The sequence below is a fragment of the Dryas octopetala genome, chromosome 8 (assembly GCF_963921425.1).
Source record: "Dryas octopetala chromosome 8, drDryOcto1.1, whole genome shotgun sequence".
Taxonomy (NCBI): Eukaryota; Viridiplantae; Streptophyta; class Magnoliopsida; order Rosales; family Rosaceae; genus Dryas; species Dryas octopetala.
The window spans coordinates 5,574,463-5,600,821 of NC_141373.1; the positions used below are offsets into that span (position 1 = coordinate 5,574,463).

The 26,359-nt window shown below is 36.8% G+C and overlaps 3 protein-coding genes across 3 annotated transcripts; 1 reads left to right on the forward strand and 2 right to left on the reverse strand.

Moving 5' to 3' along the window:
- On the reverse strand, nt 1-2,577 carry LOC147276423 (Pathogenesis-related thaumatin superfamily protein). Its single transcript, XM_086255279.1, has 3 exons — nt 2,418-2,577; nt 1,606-2,299; nt 1-496 (listed from the first exon to the last, which is right to left on the reverse strand). Exons 1-3 carry the CDS (start codon nt 2,476-2,478, stop codon nt 424-426), a joined length of 828 nt encoding a protein of 275 aa, XP_086111405.1. The 5' UTR covers nt 2,479-2,577; the 3' UTR covers nt 1-423.
- A 9,179-nt stretch (nt 2,578-11,756) lies between these two features.
- Nucleotides 11,757-16,204, forward strand: LOC147276424 (auxin transporter-like protein 2). Its single transcript, XM_086255281.1, has 8 exons — nt 11,757-11,912; nt 12,029-12,214; nt 12,419-12,531; nt 12,694-12,877; nt 13,058-13,155; nt 13,987-14,194; nt 14,452-14,709; nt 15,739-16,204. The coding sequence occupies exons 1-8, from the start codon at nt 11,757-11,759 to the stop codon at nt 15,997-15,999; spliced, it is 1,464 nt and encodes a 487-aa protein (XP_086111407.1). The 3' UTR covers nt 16,000-16,204.
- A 6,359-nt stretch (nt 16,205-22,563) lies between these two features.
- GRP2B (glycine-rich protein 2B) lies at nt 22,564-23,565 on the reverse strand. Its single transcript, XM_086255280.1, has one exon. The coding sequence runs from the start codon at nt 23,457-23,459 to the stop codon at nt 22,824-22,826; it is 636 nt and encodes a 211-aa protein (XP_086111406.1). The 5' UTR covers nt 23,460-23,565; the 3' UTR covers nt 22,564-22,823.
- Between the last annotated feature and the right edge of the window lie 2,794 nt (nt 23,566-26,359).

Below are 26,359 nucleotides of genomic sequence, written 5' to 3' on the forward strand. Positions count from 1 at the left end.
AGGCTCTGGTGACGGATGATCCAGAGGATCCGGACCCCACCAAACCGCCCACTAAACCGCACAAGAAGAAGAAAAGAAAGAACAAGGGGAAGCCTCCCTCGGAACTTTTCTTTTGATACACTAGTGTCTTCAAAATAGAAGATGCATGCTTTGTGTAATATTCAATATACACTTCCATATTATCCTACCAACTACATTAACTTTACTGCTCCTTTGAAGTAAAAAGTCATCAGAGGCAAAATCCACAGAGTCCTGTGTATATGACTGAATACAAGCAAACAAATACATCAACTTATCTACAATATTTCTCAAAGGAGTTTGTCCCCCACCACCCTAAACCCATTTTAACTTTGAACTAGCTAATTATACCAAGTGCAAGGAACAGGGAGATCCGAACCAGACCTACTTGCATGTTGGCTCTCCTTATAAGTACATCATGGTCTTGTTCACCAGTGGTAACGGAGCACCATCTTTTCGTGCTCCCAACACCTTTTGACTGCAAGTTTCATACAAGGCACCAATTTATGTTCATCAAGTTACTCAATTGTGTAAGATATAGGATGAACTCAACATCATATCCATCATTCATTATGCATTAAACGAGAAAAAGGGAAAAACATTTGGACTGTCTACGGCCCTAAGGTAAGATGAGCTCTATCGAAGCACATCTTGATGATAGTGAATTTGAGCATGAGAGAACATTGAATCACGAACAACAAATGGTGTGGTTGAATTGTTTTTTAGGTTCACTAATTTTGCTACTCATGAATAATTAATGCAACTTCCCAAAGTTACTGACAGAAAAGAGGCAAGACATACGCATATATGCAAATATATAAATTCATACAAATTTGACCCATTTTACCACAAATGTCCCACTACCAGCTTTAAATAAATCAAACCAGATAAGAATAAACAAAAAATGAATCAAATGAACTAATGAAGCACTTGTATCATGTGGAGGTGTCTAGATATTGTAACTATAAGTCTAACCATGTTATTAGTTTCTGCTATATTGACTACATTGTAATCCTAAAACTTATAGCTGAATCAACTAACTAGTTTGGGCATTTAGAAACAATCCCACTTGCACATCCAACTTCTTGTCTCATCTTTTACTCTATGTTATCTTCTTAGGTATTGAAAAATCATATTGGTAGGAATTTCGAGGTGTCTTGCTAATAGTGACAAAACGGTACCACAGGCTCTAAGCAACCTTTGGCGCATGAAAAGGTGCAAATTAGGGTTCACATACCCCACAGCTACAAGCCTACAACATGCCCATCACATTCACAGCTCCAATAATTTATATTAATGAAAACAACTTTCTCCTACCACATAGTCTACATGCTATCACTAATTATTCAGATTGCCAACATTGTCAATAATCTCAATAATTAAGAATAGACAAGTTTATATTAGACAGTTTGATATATTATGTTAGGAGTAATCTGAATCCATTACGTTCAACTGAAACATTCTAGTCACTCATTTTAAGTATTCTGAGTTTCATATGTAATTGCTTATCTTGTCTATCCCACATCACATAATTTTAATAGAAAATCAAGTAACACCCCATATCACATGTAACATAGCAAATGTTACCTGGTATAAGGCAAAGGGCAGAATAAGATAGTGTAGTCGGCGGATGCGCATGTGTAGGTGCTGGTCTTGTCATCATACGCGTAGCTATACGCGCGTGGGCAAGCATGTTTAAAGTACTCCGAAAAAACAGATGGACGACACGTGTCGGGCGTGGAGTACATCTCACTACAGCAAAACTGCGGATCACCGAACGCCTCGCACGCGCTCCTGCACGCCACGCTGCCACGCGCCGCTTCCGCGAAGACCCTCAAAGCCTTTGGACACTTGCCGTTCAAGTCCACAAGGCACCCCGTGGGGCTGCATCCTCCTCTTGTACCTCCGCGGGCCACCACGAGCATTGGGAGGTTGTACCCGTCCACCAGGCTGACGTCATAGAAGTCCAAGCCGTCGGTGCCGTTGAGCGTGAACTCGGCTAAGGTGGCGGGAGGCTTGGCGCCGCTCCCGGCGCACTGGACCTTTCCGGAGCCGCAGTCGCCGGTGACGCATGAGAAGTTGCCGGGGGAGTACTGGGTGCAGAGGGTCCGAGCCCATATCCGACCCGACCAGGATTTGGGTACGGATAGGGTCCGGGACTTGCCGGGTTTGAGCAAGAAGCCGCTGGGGGAGAGCTGGACGGTGTTCGCGCCGGAGAGCAGTCCGGGCCAGATTTTGTAGCGGCACTTGTTCACTAGCTTGAAGGAGGCTGACTGAACTTCTGCATGGACCAAAATGAAAAGAAAAGTTAAGAATTGGGTTTGAGAGAAAATTCAATAAATTAAAGAAAATTAAAGGGAGTTGGGGATTGTATGATATTTTTTTGGTTCTTTGATTACCTGAGAAGAGAGAGAGAGTGAGAAGTGTGAGTATAGAGGCAGAGACTACTAAACGAGCCATTACAGAAGAAGAAAGAAGAAGAAGAAGTGTATAATTAATTGAGGTTCGAGAGTGCCAAAGAACTTTACTTTTCTTGCAAAGAGAGAAGGGTGTTTGTATTTTTCCTTTTGCTTTTTGGGTTTTTTCATTTTTTATTTGAAAAAAAAAATGACAAAATTAATTGGTATTATAAATTTATAAGCAGTAAGCCAGTAAGCACCATGCCACCATTACAATGACTATGGTCATTGGCCACCTTCTAGTTGACAGTGATTCACCACAATGGCAAAATGTATGGAAATCAACTGTGCATGCTTCAACAGTAGGGGTGTGGCCATGTGGCAGATGCCATGTAGGAGTAATGTGTGGGTCCCATTGGACCTAATAACAGGAAGATGACTGGTGTGAGATTTGGACCCATTTTAGGTTACCAAAGAGAGTAGATTTTGTGCAGTTCAATTTATGGCAAGGCCTGTAATCATGTAATGTTGAAGTAGTAGCTATATATGTATAACACAATATTTAATATGAGAGGACAGGAATCTTATCCACCACACACATCACTTCCCACATAATAAATGCTAAATACAAGTCATTCTCTGTTAATAAGGTCAAATTTGATTCAATGGGTTCTTGAATGGTTGACTGTGGGGAACCATATGGCCCGAAAAAAAAAAATCCTGGGGAACCATGAGGGCTTCTAGAATACTGTTTGCTAGAAATTGTATTTGGGGACATAAGATATGCTCCATATCAGTCACACTGTTATGATAAATTATTCAACAAACAATGACAGTAACAAAATATATGTTCAGTATATAAAAATAAAACCTCAGATGTATACATAGCTACATACAGATTAACCATATTTACAAGAAAACAGAATTTGATAAGAAAGAAAGCTATCACTAAGTATGTTTAAGCATGAGACCGCCTACATCAGAAGAAATATCATGAGGCAAGTAATAACGTGCTCTGTTTTTAAGATATGAGAGGAGGCATAAAATGAAAGGGTCTAAGCTAAAATTGAAAAGCTAACTATGCTTGCCATAGAGACCTCAACCAATATGCACATATACATACATTTACAAATGTGTATATGACATCAATATTAACAAGAGAATGGAAAAAAAAAAATTATAAATGGGTTTAAATTCTGTTCATTATTAACCTAAGAATTTGAAAGTTGAAAACTTGGAAGTTGGAAGTTGGAACTCTCATTTTCTACTATTTCGCCACATTTTTTCAGCAGCCAAACGTAATGCAACAATGAATTTAAGAAGGGAGGAGAATATTCCCAATAATAAGTACCTCACATAAGCTTTTAGCTAGTGGCGATTTCCTTCATATGTGGCGCGGGAGTAGCGTTATAAATGTAGACAGTTTATGCTGGAATGATTTGCTGCCACGTCACATCTTGAATCATTAAAATGTAGATGATCCTAGCCGTCCAATAGTTTTCGTTGCTAGGCTGGGCCATCAATGGGTGAATTTAATTGGGCTTCACAAGACCAGCCCGTTGGTAACTTGGGTCTTGGGCTAGAAAGTACTGTGTTGCTAAGCATACCTTCTCTTTTCTTTTCTTTTTTTCCTCTTAAATTTTTTCTCATTGATCTAATAATTTTGTTTTGGGAACGTTCAAAATATAAGGCTGAAAACCAATGACCAATCTTCTAATGGAGCTTTAATAAACCTTTTTGTGTTTGTGTCAAACCACAAGCAACATCATACCAAATATATGATTGTGTAGAAAATTGTTTTACTTTAGGCCTTAATGTTCATGTAGTTGTAAAGCCAATTATTATATATGTAAACTATTCAAAACCCCCTAATTAGAGTTTAGTTATTTCAAAACCTCCATCCTTATTAAAAATAATTCAAAACCCCTATTAGTCATTTAAACTCTCCCAAAACCCCCTGGTCAACTAACATCCACTTATGTTTGACCCACATTTTTTTAAATATTCCTATTATAACCCTATTATTCAAATCAGTTTTTTTTTTAATTTCTCTCATCCTCATCCTCACGCTCTCTCTCTCTCTCTCTCTCTCTCTCTCTCTCTCATTCCTGCACCTTCTCTGTTCTCTCTCCTCCGCGCGCGGCTGTCGTCGGCGCGTGTGGTGTCGTCCGGCAACGGTTGCCAGCAAGACCACCACCATCAGCTTCGTCTTTCTCTCCTCTTTCTCCCTCTGTCATCACTCGCCCCGAATCAAGCCCAAACAGCCCAGATCGCCGCCACTACGATCGGTGGTGCTCGCCGGCGATCTGCCTTTTTCGACGGAGTTGGAATGCCGGACCACCCAAGTCTTCTTCCTCTCGACGTCCTGAGCACGATGGTATGCTCGGATTCTCCATCCGATCAGCCACGGCGGCAGATTGATGCCACAAAGGCCGCGGCTTCTCCGCCGGCGATCTGCCTTTTTCGGCGGAGTTGGAATGCCAAACCACCCAAGCCTTCTTCCTCTCGACGTCCTGAGCACGATGGTGTGCTCGGATTTTCCATCTGATCAGCCACGGCGGCAGATCGAAGCCACAAAGACCGCAGCTTCTTCGCCGGCGATTTGGCTTTTCCGGCAGCCATTTTCGTCGAGTCAGGTACTAATATTATTCTCCTCATTGTACTCTTCAATGCTATGTGTTTGGATTGGACCAATTGCTGATGAATCAAAAAACCCCAAATCGAACCTCATTGTGTGTTGTTGTAACTGTGTATAGGGAACTTTAAGCCTACATTTATTGATTAAACAGTTTCAGTTCGTGAAACAGTTTCAGCTCGTGAAACAGTTTCAGCTCGTGAAACATGAGTTTTAAATGAATTTTGAATGAAATTATGGTTCTGAAATATGATGAATCAAATTTGCAGGTAGAAACAGATCGAGGTAGTGGCGACTGTCATGTACTCGTCGCGCGTGAGATGATCGGACGACGTTGTATTGTTGGCTACTCCTCTCATCTCAATGCCTTATTGTATTGTTATTGTTTTTTTTTTATAAGGTTGCTGTGTTCTTTTTAGTGAAACGGAATTCAGTAAAGATGTAACTGTTTTAGTAAATGTGTAATTGTTTTTTAATTAAGGTGTAATTGCATTTTAGTCGAGGTGTAATTGTTTCATCACTTAATTCAGTTTCAGTAAGTGAATTCATAACTGAATTCTTCAATTTAGTGTAACTGAATTTTTGAAATTCAGTTTCAGTGTAATTGAATTTTTGAAATTCAGTTTCAGTGTAACTGAATTTTTGAAATTCAGTTTCAGTGTAACTGAATTTTTGAAATTCAGTTTCAGTGTAACTGAATTTTTGAAATTCAGTTTTAGTGTAATGAAATTCAATTTCAGTGTTTGATTTTAGTTTTAGTGAAATATTGAGTTTTAGCAAAAACTTCAATTCCAAAAAAAAAAAAAAAAAAAAAAACAGTTTCACCAAAATACAGTTACAGTGACGTCAGCATGTGTCAGCATGCGTCAGCGCGCGTCAGCATGCGTCAGAAGGGTAATTTAGGATTATAAGTTTTAGGGGGTTTTGAAAGAGTTTCTAGATGGGTGGGGGTTTAGACAAATTTTTTTGGTGAGTAGGGTGTTTAAAATTAGGCACTATTATTATATTGCAAGCATAATAAGTTAATAACACTTATGTTTTGTCTTCCAAAGCATATTGTAAACTTAACTTCGAGTAGTTCTTTTGAATCCCAAATTTGCTCAATTAGCTCCATTATTTTTTTTCTTAATGAAAATACAATTTTACCCTTCACTGTTTTTTCTATTGTCGGAACCTAAAAAGAGATAGGGATACGGGGCTTGACTTGGAAACAAACAACAGGCACTGCTCCCGGGCAAATAGGGCACTTTTGCCCCCCTTAACTTAAGTCCAGGATACGAAAACAATTCTCATATATATGTTGTGAGAATGAAGTCATACATAACTGTTACATATGATATTTTTTCGAATGATTGAGTTGGGAAAAAAATGTGTCATCACTTCATCAAATCCTAACCATAGTTCTCTGCCATAGTCACCAAATAGAGACATTTCAAAGCTAAGAAAAAACTAATCAAGGCCAATTACTTGCTTAGCCAAAAAATGAAAAAAGGGAATCAATTTGTTTTAAATATCAGATCTACCATACCAACTACAGTACTACCCTCTACCCTTTTTCTGTTATGCCATGTCCAGTGGCAGCTTTAATGTATTACCCAAAGTCCAAGGGGGCACTAAAGTTATACACATTTTCTTTAAAGATAGGATTCTTCTATCTTAAAAATTGTTCTTAGAAAGGAGGCCATAAAGGCAAGTTAGCATTATTATGTTGGATGATATATTTCTTCAATTCAATTATTTTGCACCAATAATACAAGGCAAGCAATCCTTTGCTTCTTTGCTAACGGGGTTGACCAGAGTTGAATCGATTCATAACTCAAAACCGAAGGACCCACTTCCTGTAATTGCATTTCAAGTCAATGTAGGTTTTCCAAAAAGCCAAGGTCCTTCTCTGATGAGCACAAAAAGACACCCACATAGAAACTGTTCACCGTAACAGGAAAAGAAGAAGAGCAAAAGTTTGACCAATTATGGAGCTTTAATCATTGCTAAGGATAAGCCATGTAAATAGTTTATTAATTAAGCTTATCTTTCCCTAAATTTTGGCAAAAAAGAATAATGTTATTAACTTATAGGAATCAATACATCCCTTAATCCTATGGAGCTTTGTGGGAAAAGTTAATTAATGAATTTCATGTATTAGAAGCTTAGTGAATTGCCTCATTTCATGTATCCATTTAGTAGTTCAAGCAAGCTTTACATTAAGGGCATTGGTTAGAGTCTTGAATGGATGACATCATTGTGAGTAGATATGAACAAAGAGAATTAATGAGTAATATGATGGTGATCTTGTGATCTAAAGATATCCAAAGCAGTTAGCATACGTCAACCCACTTCTTGCATATGAATTATAAAGAAGCTCAAGAAATTATTGTTCATCATAGGCTGACTTAGCTAGCTCCAATATATGGACCAGCTCGATCGCGTGCTAAAAACCTTTACCACGCTGGATATTATTAGTTACTTGTTTTGGTGTTCCTCAACATTTTGGAGGTTTCAATTGGTTTCTTCTTAAATTTAATCAGCACGACTGATTAATCTCAATGATATAGCTTTTGTGTTTTGGTCCCCCACCTTATGACCAGTCCAAAATGTTGTTTGTAAACACATTGCTTAGCAATTGACATGCTTTGTCTACATTTTTGTCTCACACATGCGCTATTTCAAAAGATGAGGGTTCTAATTAATACACTATGTCTCTACTCCACTTTTAGAGACTCCAAATGTAGCTGAGAGAGACAAAATTTAAAGCGACCAACATGCTTTGTTCAGGTTAATTTTGGCTTTACTCATTCCACCAGTTACGAAGATGAGAACTCTCTCCCTCTATTTTTTGTGTTGGTGTTTAAGACCCAACTTGATCTAGCTACTTTTGAATGAAATTTGTTATAAGCCAACAATCACACACACGCCAAAGGAGGGTTGTTAGTTATTGGGGTATGTGGAATGCATAGTGAGACTCACATATATGATATATCAACAACTAATAATTATCTATGCGCGTGGATGTCTCATTATACATCAGTGATATGTTTATCATCTGTCATTTGTATGCATGTGGGCGATTATTATAATTTATGTTTTGGTCTCCACCTTAGACTTAGAGATTCCATATATAGTTTGGCAAAATTTAAACCGATCAACATGCTTTGTCTAATTAACTTCGGAACTCTCTCCATTTGTTGTGTTGGTGCTTAAGAGTTAAGACCAAACTAGCAACTCATGATTGGAAATTGTTACTAAAGTGTTACTAAGTGTCATTCACTATATGTGGAACTCATAGTAAAACTTATAACTCGTATCAACGTTTGATAATCATCTATGTACTCGTAAACATTTTACTAAACATCAACGACATATAATTATCTATACGCTTGTGTGGACATCAACGACAGATAATTATCTATACGCTTGTGGATGACTATGCTTAGCATTCATGGTTATTGCTAGAACTATATTTGTTGATTCCACATAAGAAAACGCCCGCCTAACTAGCTAAGACATCATATTGCTCTGTTGTTGCTTCAAACATATGCAGAAGCTGAATGGACTACTTATTCCCAAACATTCTCGATCAACTACTAGTTAATCTGACAGTGAAGTTAGATGATCTTTGTGCTCTATCATTGACACCATATGATGAAATAGTGAATAGCATCACAGGGTGTAGGTGATGCTATAAGAATTAAGCATATGCAAAATTTTGGTGCTCAGTACTGCACTGGAATATTTAGTCAAGGAGACACAAGTCACAGGGAATGTTTCTGTTCCTTGAGACTAGAAAGAATTACCAAACAAGGAGTGGATGTGGTGTGCCCAACAAAACCCATGAATATGTTTCTCTGCACCCAAACAGAACTTTTTAGAGATCTGATCAATAAGGTGCTGAATAGTGATATCTTAATATCATCAGCAGTATATATTACTAGTGCTGACATAAATGGTTTTTTTTTCCTAATAATTATTTAAATAAAGACAAACCCCATTATGGTTTATCATCATTAGGTGGAAGATAATCAATAATCTCTCCAGGTGAGTCAGGTGACTATGTTCAAATTCAAAAGAGACCTAGCTAGGCTGCAGCATAGATCTTCACAACATTGAAAGAAGTGAAAAAGAGGAGGAAATTATGTTCTTGCTGGTGTGTTAGTGCTGATTATGACCCAAATTAATGTTTGTCACTTAGTAAGTTAGTATATAATGGCACTTCAATTAAAATTTAACCTTTGTCTAATTTTCAACCTCTATTTTTGTTTTGTTTTTTTTCCTCTGTATATTATAGTCTTTTTTAACAATCATTCTACCATATAGGGTTTAGGGGGGCTGTCTGTTTCAATTCACATGTTTGGGCTAATAGGAAAATCAACACATTGACGTATCTGAATCTGATATATATGTTTGATCATATGCTAAAATCTTTAATTTGCTACAAGCCTGCAATTTGATAGGTCACGGGGTGCATTGCCTAGTTTTGTTATATTATATGAATACATTAAATAAAAAAGATCTAGTTAGTAGACAAGATCTAGTTGGTAGTTCCTCTTGCAAGTACAAAGAGACATAATAGACATAGAAGACATAAAATGTCAATTAATAATCTAATATGTTATTTTGTTAAATTATTCATTCACATTACATATTACACGTTTAAGCTATTGAATAATTACAAAAGAGACAAACTTACATATTTAATATTGATATACAGTATTATGTATATCAAACTTATACATTTAATCGCATAAACTCCATATTCCACGTAGAGAGAAACAAATGAAAAGAGAAAAAAACATATTGGTGTAATCTCATTCTTTGTCATACAAGCGAGGAATGTGAGTTAGAGGTTTCAAACCATGACCTCCTACAAACAAAGGTTTTGATACTATTAGACTAAAAAATTTATAAAATTAGACAACAATGTATATTTAGTTTACATAACAATTAACAATATCACTAATTTACATTAAAATCGATATAATATTTTAGATTGTATGACAAGAAAACATACCGAACTAGGCACATGATGCATCAAGAAACTTTGAGATTGCATTTTATCTTGTCCATATATTTTGTCCAAAACATAAAATAATCCATGTGAAAATAAGTAATAAGTTGGAGTACGTTGATTTCAATTGGAGTTGGGGTTTGGGCTTACAGGCTTGCAGCGGTGGGAAGAGGGGGGCGGATTCTCGAGTCCACAAAGGGTTTGAGTTTTGAGAGGCCATGTGAGAAAAGCAGCTTTGTATGTTGTGGTTCTTGTAAAGCGACCACGCCCGTTTGCCTGCAATCATGCGGTCTACTTTGCCATAATGTCCCTTCACTCTTTGCCTTAACCTTATTTCTTTTCTTTTTTTTTATCCCCTTTGTCCCCCCTCCCCCCCCAAGTACCTTGTTCTTCTACAACATTATCAAATTACATCACTTGGCTTTTTACCTTCATACCCCTCGCTAAGTCTTATCTTTATCCCCTCATTTGTTCTTAAATGCATGGGTACATACACAAGGCTTTAACTTGACTTAATTGGATGTAACTACTAGTTTTCTTTAGGTACCAACAAAAAAAGTCTCATGATCTACTCCCGTACGAGTGCAAGATCGAGTCAAACATGTCTAATTACTTGTAAATAAAACGTATCAAGTAAATTTTAATAATTTTATATCTGAGAGTGTTCGAAATTAAAATATTTGAGTTGAGCTCAGTTCATGCTCACTTTTTTATCACCCTAATCGTTTTTATGGATTTGTAACTATTAATTTGCCAACATAGTAGCTTATGCGGCCAAATTTCAATTTCAAGTAGGATAACCGACTTTATAAATAACTACTAAAACAAAAATCCTTTTAGAAATATGTATGCAATTTAAGAAAGCACAAGTTGGGTAGCCCATATTGATTCATATTCATAACTTGTAACTATCTATCCATAACATTCCTTTAGACAATGTTTTTAATGCCTCTTCTTTCATAAATTACAATTTAGGATAACCGACTTTATCATAATGACTCTTATTTACCGGTGAGGTTAAGATTTTTGTTTTTTGTCAATTTTTTCTTATTGTTTCTTAATAACCAAATTGTATGGCATTTTGGCCAAAAAAAAAAAAAATTTGTATGGCATGACGGTAATTACGGGCTGTAAACAAGGTAATTATGCAACTAAATAAGTGTAATAATCATTTCACCCGGCTCGGGAAGCGGGTAGACCCGCTCGTGCGGACAAGCCACTCCACGCTCCGTAAAAGAATTAGTTTTAAAAAAATTCGCAATTTACGCTTTTTTTTTTTTTTTGGCCGTGAGCAATTTACGCATTTAATTTAATAATATTATGAGCTAAACAACAAAATTTTAATTACCGAAAAGGGTCCGAGAACCAGCGGATTTCGTCAAAGCCCCACACCCACACCCACCAAACACCAGAAGCAAAAAGCCACAAGGCCCAAAGGGTATTAACTCGGTTCCCAAAACCGCTCTCAAAAATACCTTTCAAAACACACCCTTCGAGAACCCAACCCCTCCTCACTTCCCTCGTCTCTTGTATATATATACCCACCATAACAACCCCTCTTCTACAAAATCCCATATTAAATAACAGACCCAGTTGTAGTACTGTGTTTCAGTGTTGTTGTTGTTGTTCACAGTTCCACCATTAATAGAGAGTGTAAGAGAAAGTTAAAGGAAGGGTGTACTATAGTGCAAGTGAGTGAGTGATGGCAACAGAGAAGGTGGTGGAGACAGTGATAGTGGGAAATTATGTGGAGATGGAGACTGAGGGGAAGCCCAAGAGCTTCAAAACAAAGCTCTCCAAGTTCTTTTGGGATGGTGGCTCTGCTTATGATGCTTGGTTCAGCTGTGCTTCAAATCAGGTAACTTGAAATGGGTCATCTTTGTTTTGTTCATTATGTGTTTGTTTTTTGGTGGGTTCTAATGGTTTGGTTTGTTTGTGGTGTGTGTGTGTGTGTGTGTGTGTGTGTTTGATCAGGTGGCTCAAGTTCTGCTTACTCTGCCGTACTCATTCTCACAGTTGGGGATGCTCTCAGGCATACTCTTCCAGCTCTTCTATGGCTTGTTGGGAAGCTGGACAGCTTACCTCATTAGCACACTCTATGTGGAATACAGAACCAGAAAAGAAAGAGAAAAAGTTGATTTCAGAAACCATGTCATCCAGGTTAGTTTAACACTTTCACTCACCCTCTAACCCCACAACTTGGTACTGAATGACATACATGATTGATGATTCTCATATATAAAATAATGTTCTTTGTTTATCTGATTCCATTGTTTACATACATATGTTATATGTGGCTTTTCAATTTATTTTAGCTAAGTTCTGACATGGGTTTTGATGTTTGATGCTTTGAATGGCAATTAGTGGTTTGAAGTTCTTGATGGGCTTCTTGGAAAACACTGGAGGAACGTGGGTTTGGCATTTAACTGCACATTTCTTCTGTTTGGATCTGTCATTCAACTCATAGCTTGCGCAAGGTACCTAGCTAGCTACACTAAACCACACCTCTGACCCTAGCTTTAACTCTATCTTCATTTTAAATAGAGATTTCTCACATAAACAAAAAGGGTCAGTAGATTGATCAGTACTCAATGTATACATTTAATTAATATGTTTTGTAATATTGTTGTCTGTTGCAGTAACATATATTACATAAATGATAATCTGGACAAGAGGACTTGGACTTACATCTTCGGAGCTTGTTGTGCCACCACAGTCTTTATCCCTTCGTTCCACAACTACAGAATCTGGTCCTTTTTGGGACTCGTTATGACCACTTACACTGCTTGGTACCTCACTATTGCCTCCCTCCTCCATGGTCAGGTGGGTAACTCAAACATTACTAATTCCATCATATATTAGTAATTAGTAATTACACAACCATAGCTAGCTAAAGCCTAAGCAAGAATCTTTTAGCTATATAATCAATAGTATATACTTTTTTTTTAAGAAGAAATCAATAGTATATACTTAATTTCTGTGTTAATTTAATTTTGGTGATAGGTTGAGGGAGTTAAGCACTCTGGTCCAACCAAGTTGGTGCTATACTTCACTGGGGCCACAAACATTCTCTACACATTCGGGGGACATGCTGTTACTGTGTAAGACAATATCCTCAGATTTAGAAATATAGATTCTGTTTTTTCTGCATTTATTATATGTAAGTGTGTAGTTTATTGCATTTATTGTGACCAAAAAAAGTTTTAGAGGCATTTAAACAAATTAACGTTCAAGACCAATCCACGTCAGAATAAACTTTTAAATGCATTAAAACTCTTGTCCTTTGTGTTGTAATTTACAAATCTACCAAAAACTGGTCTAGTTTTTAAATGTTTGTCCTGTTCAGTGGAGAAAAATAAGCACAGAACCAAGGACTTGATGTCATTTTGAAAGTGACCAAACCTTCATTTCTTCGGGCATGATCTAACCAGCCTGTCTAATGACCAATCTTTATCAGCGAAGAAAAAAAATAAAGCTTCTATTGTTTCCCCTGTATATATTGCATAGTAATATAACTTTTTCTTTATTCCCATGATGCCCTTGCTAGGCGTGGGAGGCAAAAAGTCCTTGTTTCTTGGGTACATATGAAATTCCTTTTTTTCTTGTAGAAAGCCATTGCTCTTTCCTATATTTGCTTTTGTAGTTTTTGTCTTTATCTTGAGAAAGAGGCCAAAGCAATCCAGTTTTTATCAGCTATAGCCTATCCCAGAAAAGGCTAAAGATGTCATATAATAAATCAAAACATAAGTCATGTTTGTTTATCAGATGTTAAACATTGTGACATTTTAAATTGCTAGATTATCTATTTAAATCACACATAAAACAAAAATCTTTATAAATAGATGGTCTAGGTACACATTTTAATGTCAGGCAAAAAGCTTGATGAAAAAGATATATAGGAAGTAATTAATGGATGCATATATATAATGCAGGGAGATCATGCACGCAATGTGGAAACCTCAGAAGTTCAAGGCCATATATTTACTGGCTACCCTGTATGTGATGACACTTACACTTCCCTCCGCAGCAGCAGTGTATTGGGCATTTGGAGACATGCTTCTCAACCACTCCAACGCCTTCTCTCTCCTCCCAAAATCCCACTTCAGGGACATGGCTGTCATTTTAATGCTCATCCACCAGGCATTATTCTAAAACTCATCTTCACATTGCCCTTTAATTCTTTTAATATATATGAATATACATATAAGAAAAACTTCATGTACGAACATTCGCATTTATGGACTTGACAGAGCGTTCAAATGCTTATTAACGAGCATTTAGACGCTCTCTTAGCTGCGTGCATGCAAACGTTCACACTTGAAGCAGTTTGTTTAGATATATACACGTCCTAAATATTAATTAATGTGTTTTTTGCATGGGGGATTTTGATTTTGCAGTTCATAACATTTGGGTTTGCATGCACACCACTATACTTTGTGTGGGAGAAAGCCATTGGCATGCATGAGTGCAAGAGCTTATGCAAGCGTGCAGCAGCAAGATTGCCTGTGGTCATCCCCATCTGGTTCTTGGCCATCATCTTCCCATTCTTTGGACCCATCAACTCCACCGTTGGATCTCTTCTCGTTAGCTTCACAGTCTACATCATCCCAGCCCTGGCCCACATCTTCACGTACAGATCAGCTGCTGCCAGAGAGGTACTCCCAAACACTACTTGAATTTACAAAACTACCCATCTTAGCTGCTTAGCACATACACTGTTCCACTGTCTAATATGGCCAAATCTGAACATCTGAATCGCGTACTTTTGTCAGAGTCGCAGTGTTTGAGTTGTAAATTTGACCAAACACAAAATTAATGAACTTCATTAATCAAAATGATCAATTAATTATTAAACATTTGTGCTCTTTTATTTAAACACCAAGTTGAGTGTAAATTAACCATGAAAAGAAGAGAGTGGTAGCGTGTGGTCACAGTCAAGCAGACCAGACCCGGCTGTGTCTCTTTTCTCCTCATATTTTAACTTTGTGAAATCCATTTTGATAACTGGGATTTGAACGCTATTTTCTCCTTTCTATTTGGCTTTGCTTAATTCACCAAAAAAAGCAATAAATAGTTAAATACCATCCTGTACAGTGCAGTAAAAGCACGAGATTCGCTGCACCAATGGTGCAGAATATCTGTTCTTACCGGATAGGCAGATACTGATACTCCTTTATCTGGGGAGTCCTCTTTAAAATCTCCATCTGTATCGTACACTCTCCATAATGCATGCAGTAGAGCATTATATACCTTGATGCCAACAAAATATGTGGGACCCTTTTTGTCCCACAAAGCATATAAGGATTAATCTCTACTATACAAATGGATCTAAGCGATCAAATTACACTTCTGCTTATTGTTTACAAATCTATATCTTAGCAGAGAAAGGTAAACATGCCAAAATCGAAGGGTTAAAAATATAGTTGTATGCCATATGTGTTAGTAAAGTAGAATTCTTTAGCAGGCAAATGCTTGTATACAATATTTCTCTTACAATAATTGGATCACAATGAATGATGTGATCAACATGTAAAAGAATTATTGTAAGAGGATCGATATACACACCAGTGTGACATGATTTTTGTGCACCAAATATTACTATTTCTATTTTCTGCTGTGAGTTTGATGGTTTAATCACAATTTTGGCTGATGGTTTTGTGATGAACGGTTATATATGATTGCAGAATGCAGTGGAGAGGCCACCAAGATTCGTAGGAGGGTGGATCGGGTCGGTCACGATCAATGTGTTTGTGGTGGTGTGGGTGTTTGTGGTTGGGTTTGGATTCGGTGGGTGGGCGAGCATCACAAACTTCGTGCACCAGATTGACACATTTGGGCTCTTCACCAAGTGCTACCAATGCCCTCCACCACCACCACCCATGGTCTTCAACACCACCGCAGCTCCGCCGCTCCACCTCCCACACCCTCCCTCTCATAGCCCTTGATTTGGCCACCCCCACTTTTGATAATCCCACGCCTGCAGGTCCATGTCCAACTGCATCTTTGCTCATTAGAGTGTACGTACCATGGACACAATAGAAATTTAGAGTTGCTGAGGCAAACCCATAAAAAAATGTGTGGCCCAAATTAATTACTATTTCCACCCATCAAAATAGTACACACCATATTTTTCTCTTTTATCTTTCTGTCTTCTTTAGCTTTTAGGGCCATTGCTATGAGTCAAAATTTGGCAACAAAAAAAAATGTATGAAATATTTGAAATTGAATTTGTAATTTTCGTTATACAATGCCAAGTGAAGTGCTTGTCCTCCATCTCTCAAATTTGTTTGCATATATGACTTGGGTAACTTAGGAGACTCATTAAGTTCTTTAGGTTGATCAACACTTCCCTTGAAAATTTTGATTCCTTTCAAATTTTTGAGTGTCTGCTCTACCATATAGCACTATTTCTTTGTTGTGAATGAAAGAAAATTTGAATCTGCTTAACAAATGAACAAATGGAATATTGACATATTAATTGGATTCGAAAAAATCGTGATAATATTTAGTACCTCTGAGAGTACACTTTTCCTTATAATTTCAACATAAAGAAATACTATTGTAAAAGTGAAACATGAAGCTAGTATCATGAGGGTGCTTTCACCAACTGTCATGAGTACTACTCTCTTTCACTGTCTATCAAGACTCTGACCTTTTGAAGAGAATAAGTTGAAAAATGTGAAACTTATCTGTGGATGCCTAATAATATTGGTGATCTGCTTGCTTCAGACCGCGAAGAGCTTGTATATTGCAACTCATCAGACCCATTTTTATGCAAAGTAGACCAGAGATAATGCAACTGATGCAGGCCTTTAGTCAATAATGGCCAAGCATGCAGCACAAGTGGAAGAACCAATGATCGATGCTTATATTCCCTCGTTGTAACTCTGTTAAATATATCACAATTTCATTGGCTTATGGTACTCTTTTTTTTTTTTTTTAAATAATAATTGGTTTATAGTTATGCAGACTTATTCACACCATTGTCCCCTATAAAATACATTTTTTCTCACTTTGCCCCCTGAAACTTAAATCTTCTCAAATTATCCCCTGAACTTCACATTGTTGTTGCAACTTGTAAAAGACCCTATATATATATGCCGTCAACTATGTCAATTTTTTCGTTAAAATAATTGACGTGACACCTATATGGCATAAGTAAGACCCTTTTTTAGTTATGTAAGATCCAAGTGGACAAAAAAATAATAAAAAATAATTCTTAAACTAAAAAATAATAAGATCCATATCAATTTTTTATAATTTTTTTTGTCCACATGGATCTTAAAGAACTAGAAAAGAGTATCACACATGCCATATATGTGTCACACCAGCTTTTTTAACGGAAAAATTGACAGAGTTGATGGCATAAGGTTTTTTTGCAATAATTGTGTGAAGTTTATGAGGCAAACTGAGAGAATTTAAGTTTCAGGAGACAAAATAAAAAAAAATGTATCTTATAGGAGACAATGATGTGAATAAACCTTATGCTTATAGATACAATTCATATTCTAAGAACAACAAATTATATCTAAACGTTTAATTATCAACTAATGTGATATATGATATGTCAATTTCTAATCCGTTGTAAAATTAGACTTAGACATGAACAAATAACATACTAGCACATTAACTAGTGTCTAATATATTAGGATAATAGTTTATGTCTCTAATCTTAGGATAATAGTTTATGCCTCTAAATGCATAATATATTAGGGCAATAATATAAGCAAGAGTTATGATTAGATAACAATCTTTCTTTCCAAGGCTGCATACGAACTCTACATCCCACAAACCAAACATGATACATCACTTTCTTTATTGCTGTATAATATACATCCTTTACCAATCCCTTAATTTTCATTGATCAACAACTTGGGCATACTTGACCCAAAAAACAAATATAATTAAGCAACTTAGGCATACATAAGTTGTTCTTAAACTTATTGAATATCCATCATAAAAAAAATTAATTAGTTATTAAGTAGATGGAGAATTTCAATATTCAACACTTTTTTGAATCAATTAATGTGATACTAATATTCAACACTCCTTCACACATGAGATCCCTTTTATAGGTCGATATGCCCCTGAACAAATGTTCATTTTTCACATGATTAAGAGTTCTTATGTAAGAGTCTTGTTAAAGATAACCTACACTTTGATTACTCTAACATCATCTTAATATTTATCTTAAATTAAAGACAAAATTATTAGATAGAGAAGTACTTGAATGAGTATATATATATATGGAAGAATTAGACACTTGGTCCAACCAATGTAGGACTAGTGTTAACCCATTGGATTTTGTTGACACTGTACCCTCAAAGAATGACCACTTTTGATTTTAAATCTTCTGGATTCCAATCATATCCAGTACTTCGCCCTCGGATTGAGGATATGGCAATCCACTCTCTCACTCTCAGAGTCCCAGACATTGAAAACGATAACTCATCAAAGTAAAGCCATTACATATTTACATACAATGTAGGCTATGTAGCATTGCTGTCGCCTGTCAAAGCCTGAAAGCAGCATATACTCTTTCTTTTCTTTACCAATTGGTTAAATTTCCAACATCATCAAATCCATGATTACGAGATCTAGCTAGCTAGCTACCCACTTACCTCAATTCATGAAAAACCCTAAACCCAAAAAACAAAACAAACTCCAATGAACAAATAAGGCTGCTTAATATGACGTAGAGAGATGTGTATGTATATATAGTTATGGGAATCTAATCTAGTCTAATAATCAATCTATCTACCATGTGTGTATGATATATCTCTCTCAGACCCAGAGGGCTGTCGGAGCATACCCACAAAGCTGCTCACACTTCTCTTTTTTGAGACCACCATACATACCTTTATTTTAGCATGCGAACCCCACTTGAAAATAAAAGCCTTGTACCTTTTCAGTTGAAGGCTCAAACCTCTTTTTTTGGTTTTGTCTCTCTTACATGTTTCTTTATTTTTTTGTCCTCCTTTATTCGCTAGACAACAAGACAATGTCACAATGATATAAACATGGGAGACAAGCCTGTAATATATGTAAGTGTAACACATGTTGTTATTGGAGCAATTTGGATAAAAACTTTTCTAGCATCACTTTTCTTGCTATGGTTTGCTTTAACCAATCGATAATTAATACACATGTGCTCCATTAGTTGTTTGTAATGTACTAATGTACTTCCTTTCATCCAAGAAATTTGTCATCTTTATTTCTATTTGGTCTAGACTCATTTTTTCAATTTCAATCGACTAATTAATTTACTTGCATGCAATTCATTTTCTTCAAATTTACTAACTACATTGAAAAGTCCCCAGTCCCCAGTCCTCTTTCAAGTTGATAGATTTGGTAACGATAACATTATTCTTAGGCATAAATTCAATTTAGACACATAACTATATAAGCTATTTCAACGGGGTCCATGAACTTAAAAATATTTCAAATATACACCTGATCTATTATCTAAATTAAAAAATGAATTTCTGTCCATTGATTCGTTGAGAGATCAGTTAAATGACAGCTTGGCTTTTGCTGACCTGCATTAATTGGCGACGTGGCGCTATCTCAGCAAACATTCCCGCCAAATAAGCAACACGGGCCCACAATTTAATAATAATAGAGAGAGAGAGAGAGAGTTTTTGGCCCGTGTCAGGGGTTAGGTGGACCCGTGTCGCTCATTTCCCGCCAAATGAGCAACACAGGTCCACCTAACCCCTGACACGGGTCCACAAACTCATCATCTCTTTCTCGCTCGTTGAACACAAGTGAATGATTTATATTCAAATTTGGGGGAAAACGTGATGTTTTTTGAAGACTAAATGGTCAAGAGAGCGTTCGACGAGCGGAAAAGAGGTGATGAGTGTGTGGGCCTGTGTCAAGTGGACATGTGTTGCTTATTTGGCGGGAAATGTATGCTGAGTTGGTGCCATGTCGCCAATTAATCCCCGTTACCAAAGGCAAGCTGACATTTAATTGATCTCTCAATAAATTGATGGACGAAATTTCATTTTTCAATTTACATAATAGATCAGGTGTATATTTGAAATATTTGAAAGTTCGTGAACCCCGTTGAAATAGCATATATAGTTATGTGTCTAAATTGAATTTATGCCTTATTCTTATCATCAATATGAAAGTTACGTACAAGATGACAAAATAATGAACCAGATTCAAACAACTTGGGGCAGGCCGACGGTTCGGTTCAAATGGTTTCAACCAGTCCCAAGTAATCGGACCCAAACGGTTCAACGAGTCCAAAGTACTAGGGCCCATACAACCTCAAGATCATTGGGTTATTTAAAACCAACCTTTTTACTTAACCAGTCCAAGAAACCAAGTCTAATAAGTAGATTTAATTCGAGTTAATTACACTTACACTCCCTGAGATTTATCATCTTTTCACATACTCTCTGAGGTTTTAAAAATTACATATACACCCCCTGAAGTTTCAAAACTATTGTATATAACCTCTTACAAGAGAAAAAAAAAATAAATAAAAATATTTGTATTGAGGTTAGACCTTACACCTTGAGTAATCTTATTAAGTCATTTAACCCCTTAGCATGTTTTTTTGCATAATTTCTCATCATTTTTTGTCTCACTATAGATATATGCAACAGTTTTGAAACCTCAAGAGGTATATGTGTAATTGTTGAAACCCCAAGAGGTGTATGTGAAGAGACAATAAATCTCAAGAGGTATAAGTGTAATTAACTCGATTTAATTCCCTTGTTCACCCCAAGCCAAATTATAGATGAATTCCTTATAACCATTCTAAGAACTGTGATGTCAACAGGTCATGAACAATTTTGCCAAGTCTAGTATACACAAGAAAAATCCTTTCTCTAAAGCCTTGATAGAATTTTAGTGGCCCAAAAAAAAAGCCGTAATAGAATTTTTGGGCACTTCAAATTTGAAAGTTGGAATTCTTTCTTGTTGGTACCTTGTACAATTTTATTAAAAACTATAAATATAAGTAAAGAGTGTACAGACAGAGCTCCAATGAAATGAGATTCCACATAGAACAACCACCAGACGCAGCATTTGTATTTTATTATCATTGGTCAATGATTAAGTAGTAGTAGGTGCGTTTTAATTATCAACTGGAAACTAATAAATGTGGAACCTAAACAATAAATTCGTCCATTCGGATACTTTTTTTTTTTTTTTTAACTTTTATGGGTGTGAAAACTGTATTCTCAAAACAAAAGTGAAAACAATTAAATGCGAAATAAACCAATGGAAAGCCCAGCCCACAGCCCCACAATATTAGGGCCCCATCCTCGACCCAAAAAAACACGTCTGTAACCAAAGAAAGTACAAAGAAGCTGAGAACGGGTCTAATGAACTTGGTCCGCAAAAGCCCAGAGAAAACTGAATTAATTAGCTTGATCGGAATTAAAGGTAGCAATAGAGTCACATCTTCCGTATTGAACCAACCACCTTTCGGTTCAAAACTTCAAATTGACAAATAATTAGATTATACACTTTTGCCTAGAAACCAAAGTCATCACACTCATGTATCCTCATAAATTCACTTGATTCAAAAGCTAACAAAACCAAATTCAACCCAACATTATATTAGGTGGATCCCACACATGATGTTGTGGGTAGAAATATAATAGAGATTAGAAACCAAGTAGGATAGAGATTAGAAAGGGTATGTTGAAATGTTGAGTAGAGTGGATTAAAATACCAAGAGAAATCTGAAAATTTCTATATGATAGTTGGGAAATCAGTACTAGTAAATAGTAAAGAATAGTTTAAATAGGGTTTTCACAACAAAAACAAATTGTACATGTTTGACCTTTACACAACCTCTGCTTATCATTGGTGTGATAAGAGAGGTCGTCCATATTTTCAATTTCATGCTCTTCAATCTAATCGAAGAATTACCACAACCCTAAACCAAATAGCCATTGCTACTGCCTAAACATTTAGTCACTTTTTCCCAAGCTGCAAAATCATGGGTAAATTCTTCGATAACAACTAAGGACTGAAGTCAGAATGTGGAGAAATAATGCAATACAACCAATGAAAACGAAATTTCCAAGAACCTCAACCTATGCGTGACCCAGCTTGAGTGAGGCCAAGAAAAACCAAACCCATTTGCAAAAAGGTACAAAACAATTTCTGCAAAACACAGAAAGGCTCACTAATTCAATGTGTGAAACGAATTGACTACATAATGCAAAAGACCCAACCACACAAAAAAAAATGTGTTAAAATCGTACAGAAGAATGGACATAACATATAGGGCCACAAACCCAAAACAATAGGCTGGTGAAATTGGATGGCAGGTGCATTATTATTGTCTTTATGCACTAAATAGTCCATTGCATCAATTCGTTTCAAAATGAAATAGACCCCTTCTAATATAAAAGCTATAACACACAGGGGCCCATAATTTATAGGCAGAATAGCACCATCCATGACAAGCAGTCAAAAAAGTAACATCTCACAACTCACAAGGGTTTCAAGGTTAGGTGAAAATAGAACTAATAACATTAACTAAAGGAGCAGAGTATATTAATGTGTATCAATCATCAACCAGCGAACAATAAAACATCACATTCTGCCCAAATACCAAATCCTAATTCATAAAAACATCACCAACCAAGCCATGAGACCAAAAGATCAAAATAAATGGTGACCACAAAAACAAACCCTCATAATGAAAATAAAAAAAGTCTAAAACATTCTTGAAAGACAACACCAGACCCACTACTAAAACAAAAGGACGAAATTACCCCAGCTAGGGCCCAGCTCAGGTTCTGTTTGGGCACTCCCTTGCAAAATGGCCGGACCCACCACATTGGTAGCAGTTCCCACCAGCACCAGCACCAGCACCAGCGCCACCGCCACCACCGCTACCTCCGCCATATCTTCCACCGCCGCCGCCGGCACCACCTTCGCTCTGGAAGCAGTCTCTTGCCATGTGTCCAGCCTCACCGCACTTGAAACAAGCCCCACCTCCACCGCCACCACCGCCATACCCACCGCCACCGCCACCATACCCACCACCACCGCTACCATACCCACCTCGGCCTCCGCCTCTTCCACCACCACTTCGGCCTCCACCGTTGAACCCACCGCCACCACCGCCATAACCACCACCGCCGCCGCCACGGCCTCTCCCTCCGCCACCTCCACCACCTCCGCCGCGGCTCCCTTGCACAGGACCCTCTTCAGGACCGGTCACGTCAACGGCCTTGGTGCGGCCGCCGTTGTCGGACTCGATCTGGAACTCCACGGCCTCACCATCGCCGAGGGTCCGGAAACCCTCGGATCGGATCGAGGACTGGTGAACAAACAGATCGTCGCCGCCGTCGTCTGGGGTTATGAAGCCGAACCCCTTCTGGTCATTGAACCACTTCACCGTCCCGCTCTGCCTCTCAGCCATCCTTGTTCAAACTCTCTCGAAACCCTAGAAAAACTCGCAAAAACCCAAACAGACCCACCGCCTCTCTCTCACTCTCTCTCAAAGGCACAGTGTGGATCTTTGGCTTTGAGGGTTTGGTAGCTACTTATATTCATCCAAATCTTGGAAAGGGTCCACAGATACGCGCCACGTTAGCCCAAGTAGGGTCTTGGAGAACCTAAGCGACGGCCAATCTCATCCCACGGCTGGGGATATTTGGATTTTTCTGGGATTTATATCGGCCGTTCGATTGGTGATTAAGGATGGAAATCATGGAGTTCCAATAGTTCTGTCGTTTTTCGTCTTTTCATTGGTACCCAAAATATCTTCTTTCCCCCCATGTACTTGTTACTATTTTCTAGGGCATTTTCGGGAATTGAAAAAATATATAGGATTTTGGTAAATGTGCTAAATATCAAATTTCACTTTTTAGTTCGGGTCAAATTTTATTTTGTCCATATAGTTTTAGTTGCTTTAGGTTTTGGTCTTTTTCTTTACAAACCTTTACTATTTAATGATATATATATTAACATTTTTGTTTATAAAATCGTTAAATTAATTACGTTTTTTCTCATTTACTTTATAAATCTTTACAATTGTAGTTAGGAATATACTTACCCTAGGGTGCACCTCCATATACACCCGATGGGTATAAACCAATAGTAGCTTTACACATGTAAGTTTTTAAATAAAAAAAAGTCACCAACAAATAAAAAAATTCTTTTCACTTAACAAAATAACAAAACATGGGTGACCTGCATTTCACATGCCTCCTCCATTGTCATCTCCACTAGGGATGGAAAAATTCCCCGCCACTAAAAAATCTCGTGGGGACTCACCTTGCCCCGTATATTCGTTTAATAAAAATATTATATTATATTATTATATTTTAATTTATTATCTTAATTTTTGTTGCATGTTTTTAAAATTTAATAGTGTTTTATTTATATTTAATGTTATGTCATATAATATGATGAATTTTAATGCATTTTATCTAACATATTATATATATTTATGTTGGTTTGGTATGTTATTAATAAAAAAATTTATTTTTTAACAAAATAATAGGAGCCCCGAATACCCGACGGGGACTCGATTACTCGGCGAGGTGGGTTTGCCCGAACTCGCCCGTTGCCATCCCTAACCGCCGTTGAGACTCCACCTGGCAAGTCTCCAACAATGATCACCAGCCAACCATTTTTCATGACAGCCGCTGTACACAAGGAATCGATCATCTAAAGTGCCATTAAAGACATAGGGAGAGAAAGAGATAAGAAAATGGAGAAATGGGAGATGGATAGAGGGTGCAAGGTCATCAAAGCAGGCGATGAAGCTGCTAGTCTTGTTGGACACGGCCACCATCGCCTTTGTCATTGTCTTTGGTGGCCCACTTCTCCTCCTTTATTTCATACACTCCTCTCTTCTTCTTTTTATTATGTTTTCTTTAATGTGGATGTCCAACATAATTTGAGGGTGTAATGAGAATTTTCCCTTTTAAAAATGACATGTGTCAAGTTACTATTGGATTATACCCATTGGGGAGTATATGGAGGTGCACTGTGGGGGTGACCTAAGTATTGTCCTTCTAGTTATGTTCTCTGCAAAGCAATTTAAGGACAAAATTCAGGCATTAATGGAAGAAAATGTTAATATGTTTCGTCCATGTCATTTCAATTGTTTAAATTTGGGTCTTTTCTTTTACAACCATTGCAATTCAATGATACATTAGTATTTCCGTTTATGAAATCTTCAAATTCGTTGCATTTTTTGTAATTTACTTTACAAATTGTTGCGATTCTAGTTATATACTCTGCAAAGCAATTTAAGGAAAAATTGAAGACATTAATGGAGGAAAATGCTACTATATATGTTTTTAAAATGCAACAATTTGTAAAGTATATGACAAAAATCAAAACAATTAAAATTAAATTGACAAAGGTAAAACTTAACCTAAACTAGAAAACTAAAAATGAAATTTATCCTACACTAAATATCTAATTAAAGTAATTTAGTAGAAAAAATAAAGAAAATTACCATGTACCCCAAGCTCCCTGAGAGGGAGTTATATATCTTGGGGATACCACAGTTGGTATCCCTCTTTTTTTTTCTCTTTTTCTCTCTCTTTCTCTTTCTCCTTATACAAGCTTGCCCTGGGAGTAGGCAAGTTATTCTCCCCCACATGACATGAGAACATGACCTTTTATTTTTTTGATTTTGTGGAAAAGGTTGGACTGGTCAAAGGGGTCAATGGTCCGTCAAAGCATTTGCAGGTTTCCCAGGTACTTGTTAGTTGTTACTATTTTTTTAGCCAAAGGGAGGGTAGTTTTGGGAATCCCAAATTATGAATGTGATAAATATCTAATTAAGGTAATTTGGATGGAAAAATTGGTCCTGAATAACCATGTACTCCATGGTCCCACAAGAGAAAATGACCTTTTGCTTTTTTTGATTGGACTGGTCAAAAGGTAAAGAATTTTGCAGGTTGAGTCTTATCGTTGCATCTTGTGACTCTTGTCTTTCCAATCAATTCCTCAATAACTTTATCCAATCAATGTTCTTACAAGAAGAAGACTTGTTTTCTGTTTAAACAAAAACAAACCTTGGATATTTATCTAACCAATGTTCATAATTTATCTCAACTAATCTTATAAGTTATAAGCACATACATTTATTTTGAATAATGAGGAAAATTTTGCAACCCACTTTCTCATCAAACAAAGATCTTAAGGAGCTAGGTTGTATTGAATTCGGATTTATATAAACTTTTATTGAGTTATTTTAAATGATAGATTTTGGGAGAGTTTATGAATTATGATTATTTTTTATAAATTTCACTAATTTAATGATATTTCTTTTTTCAGAATTCAATAGAGTTTAATGAT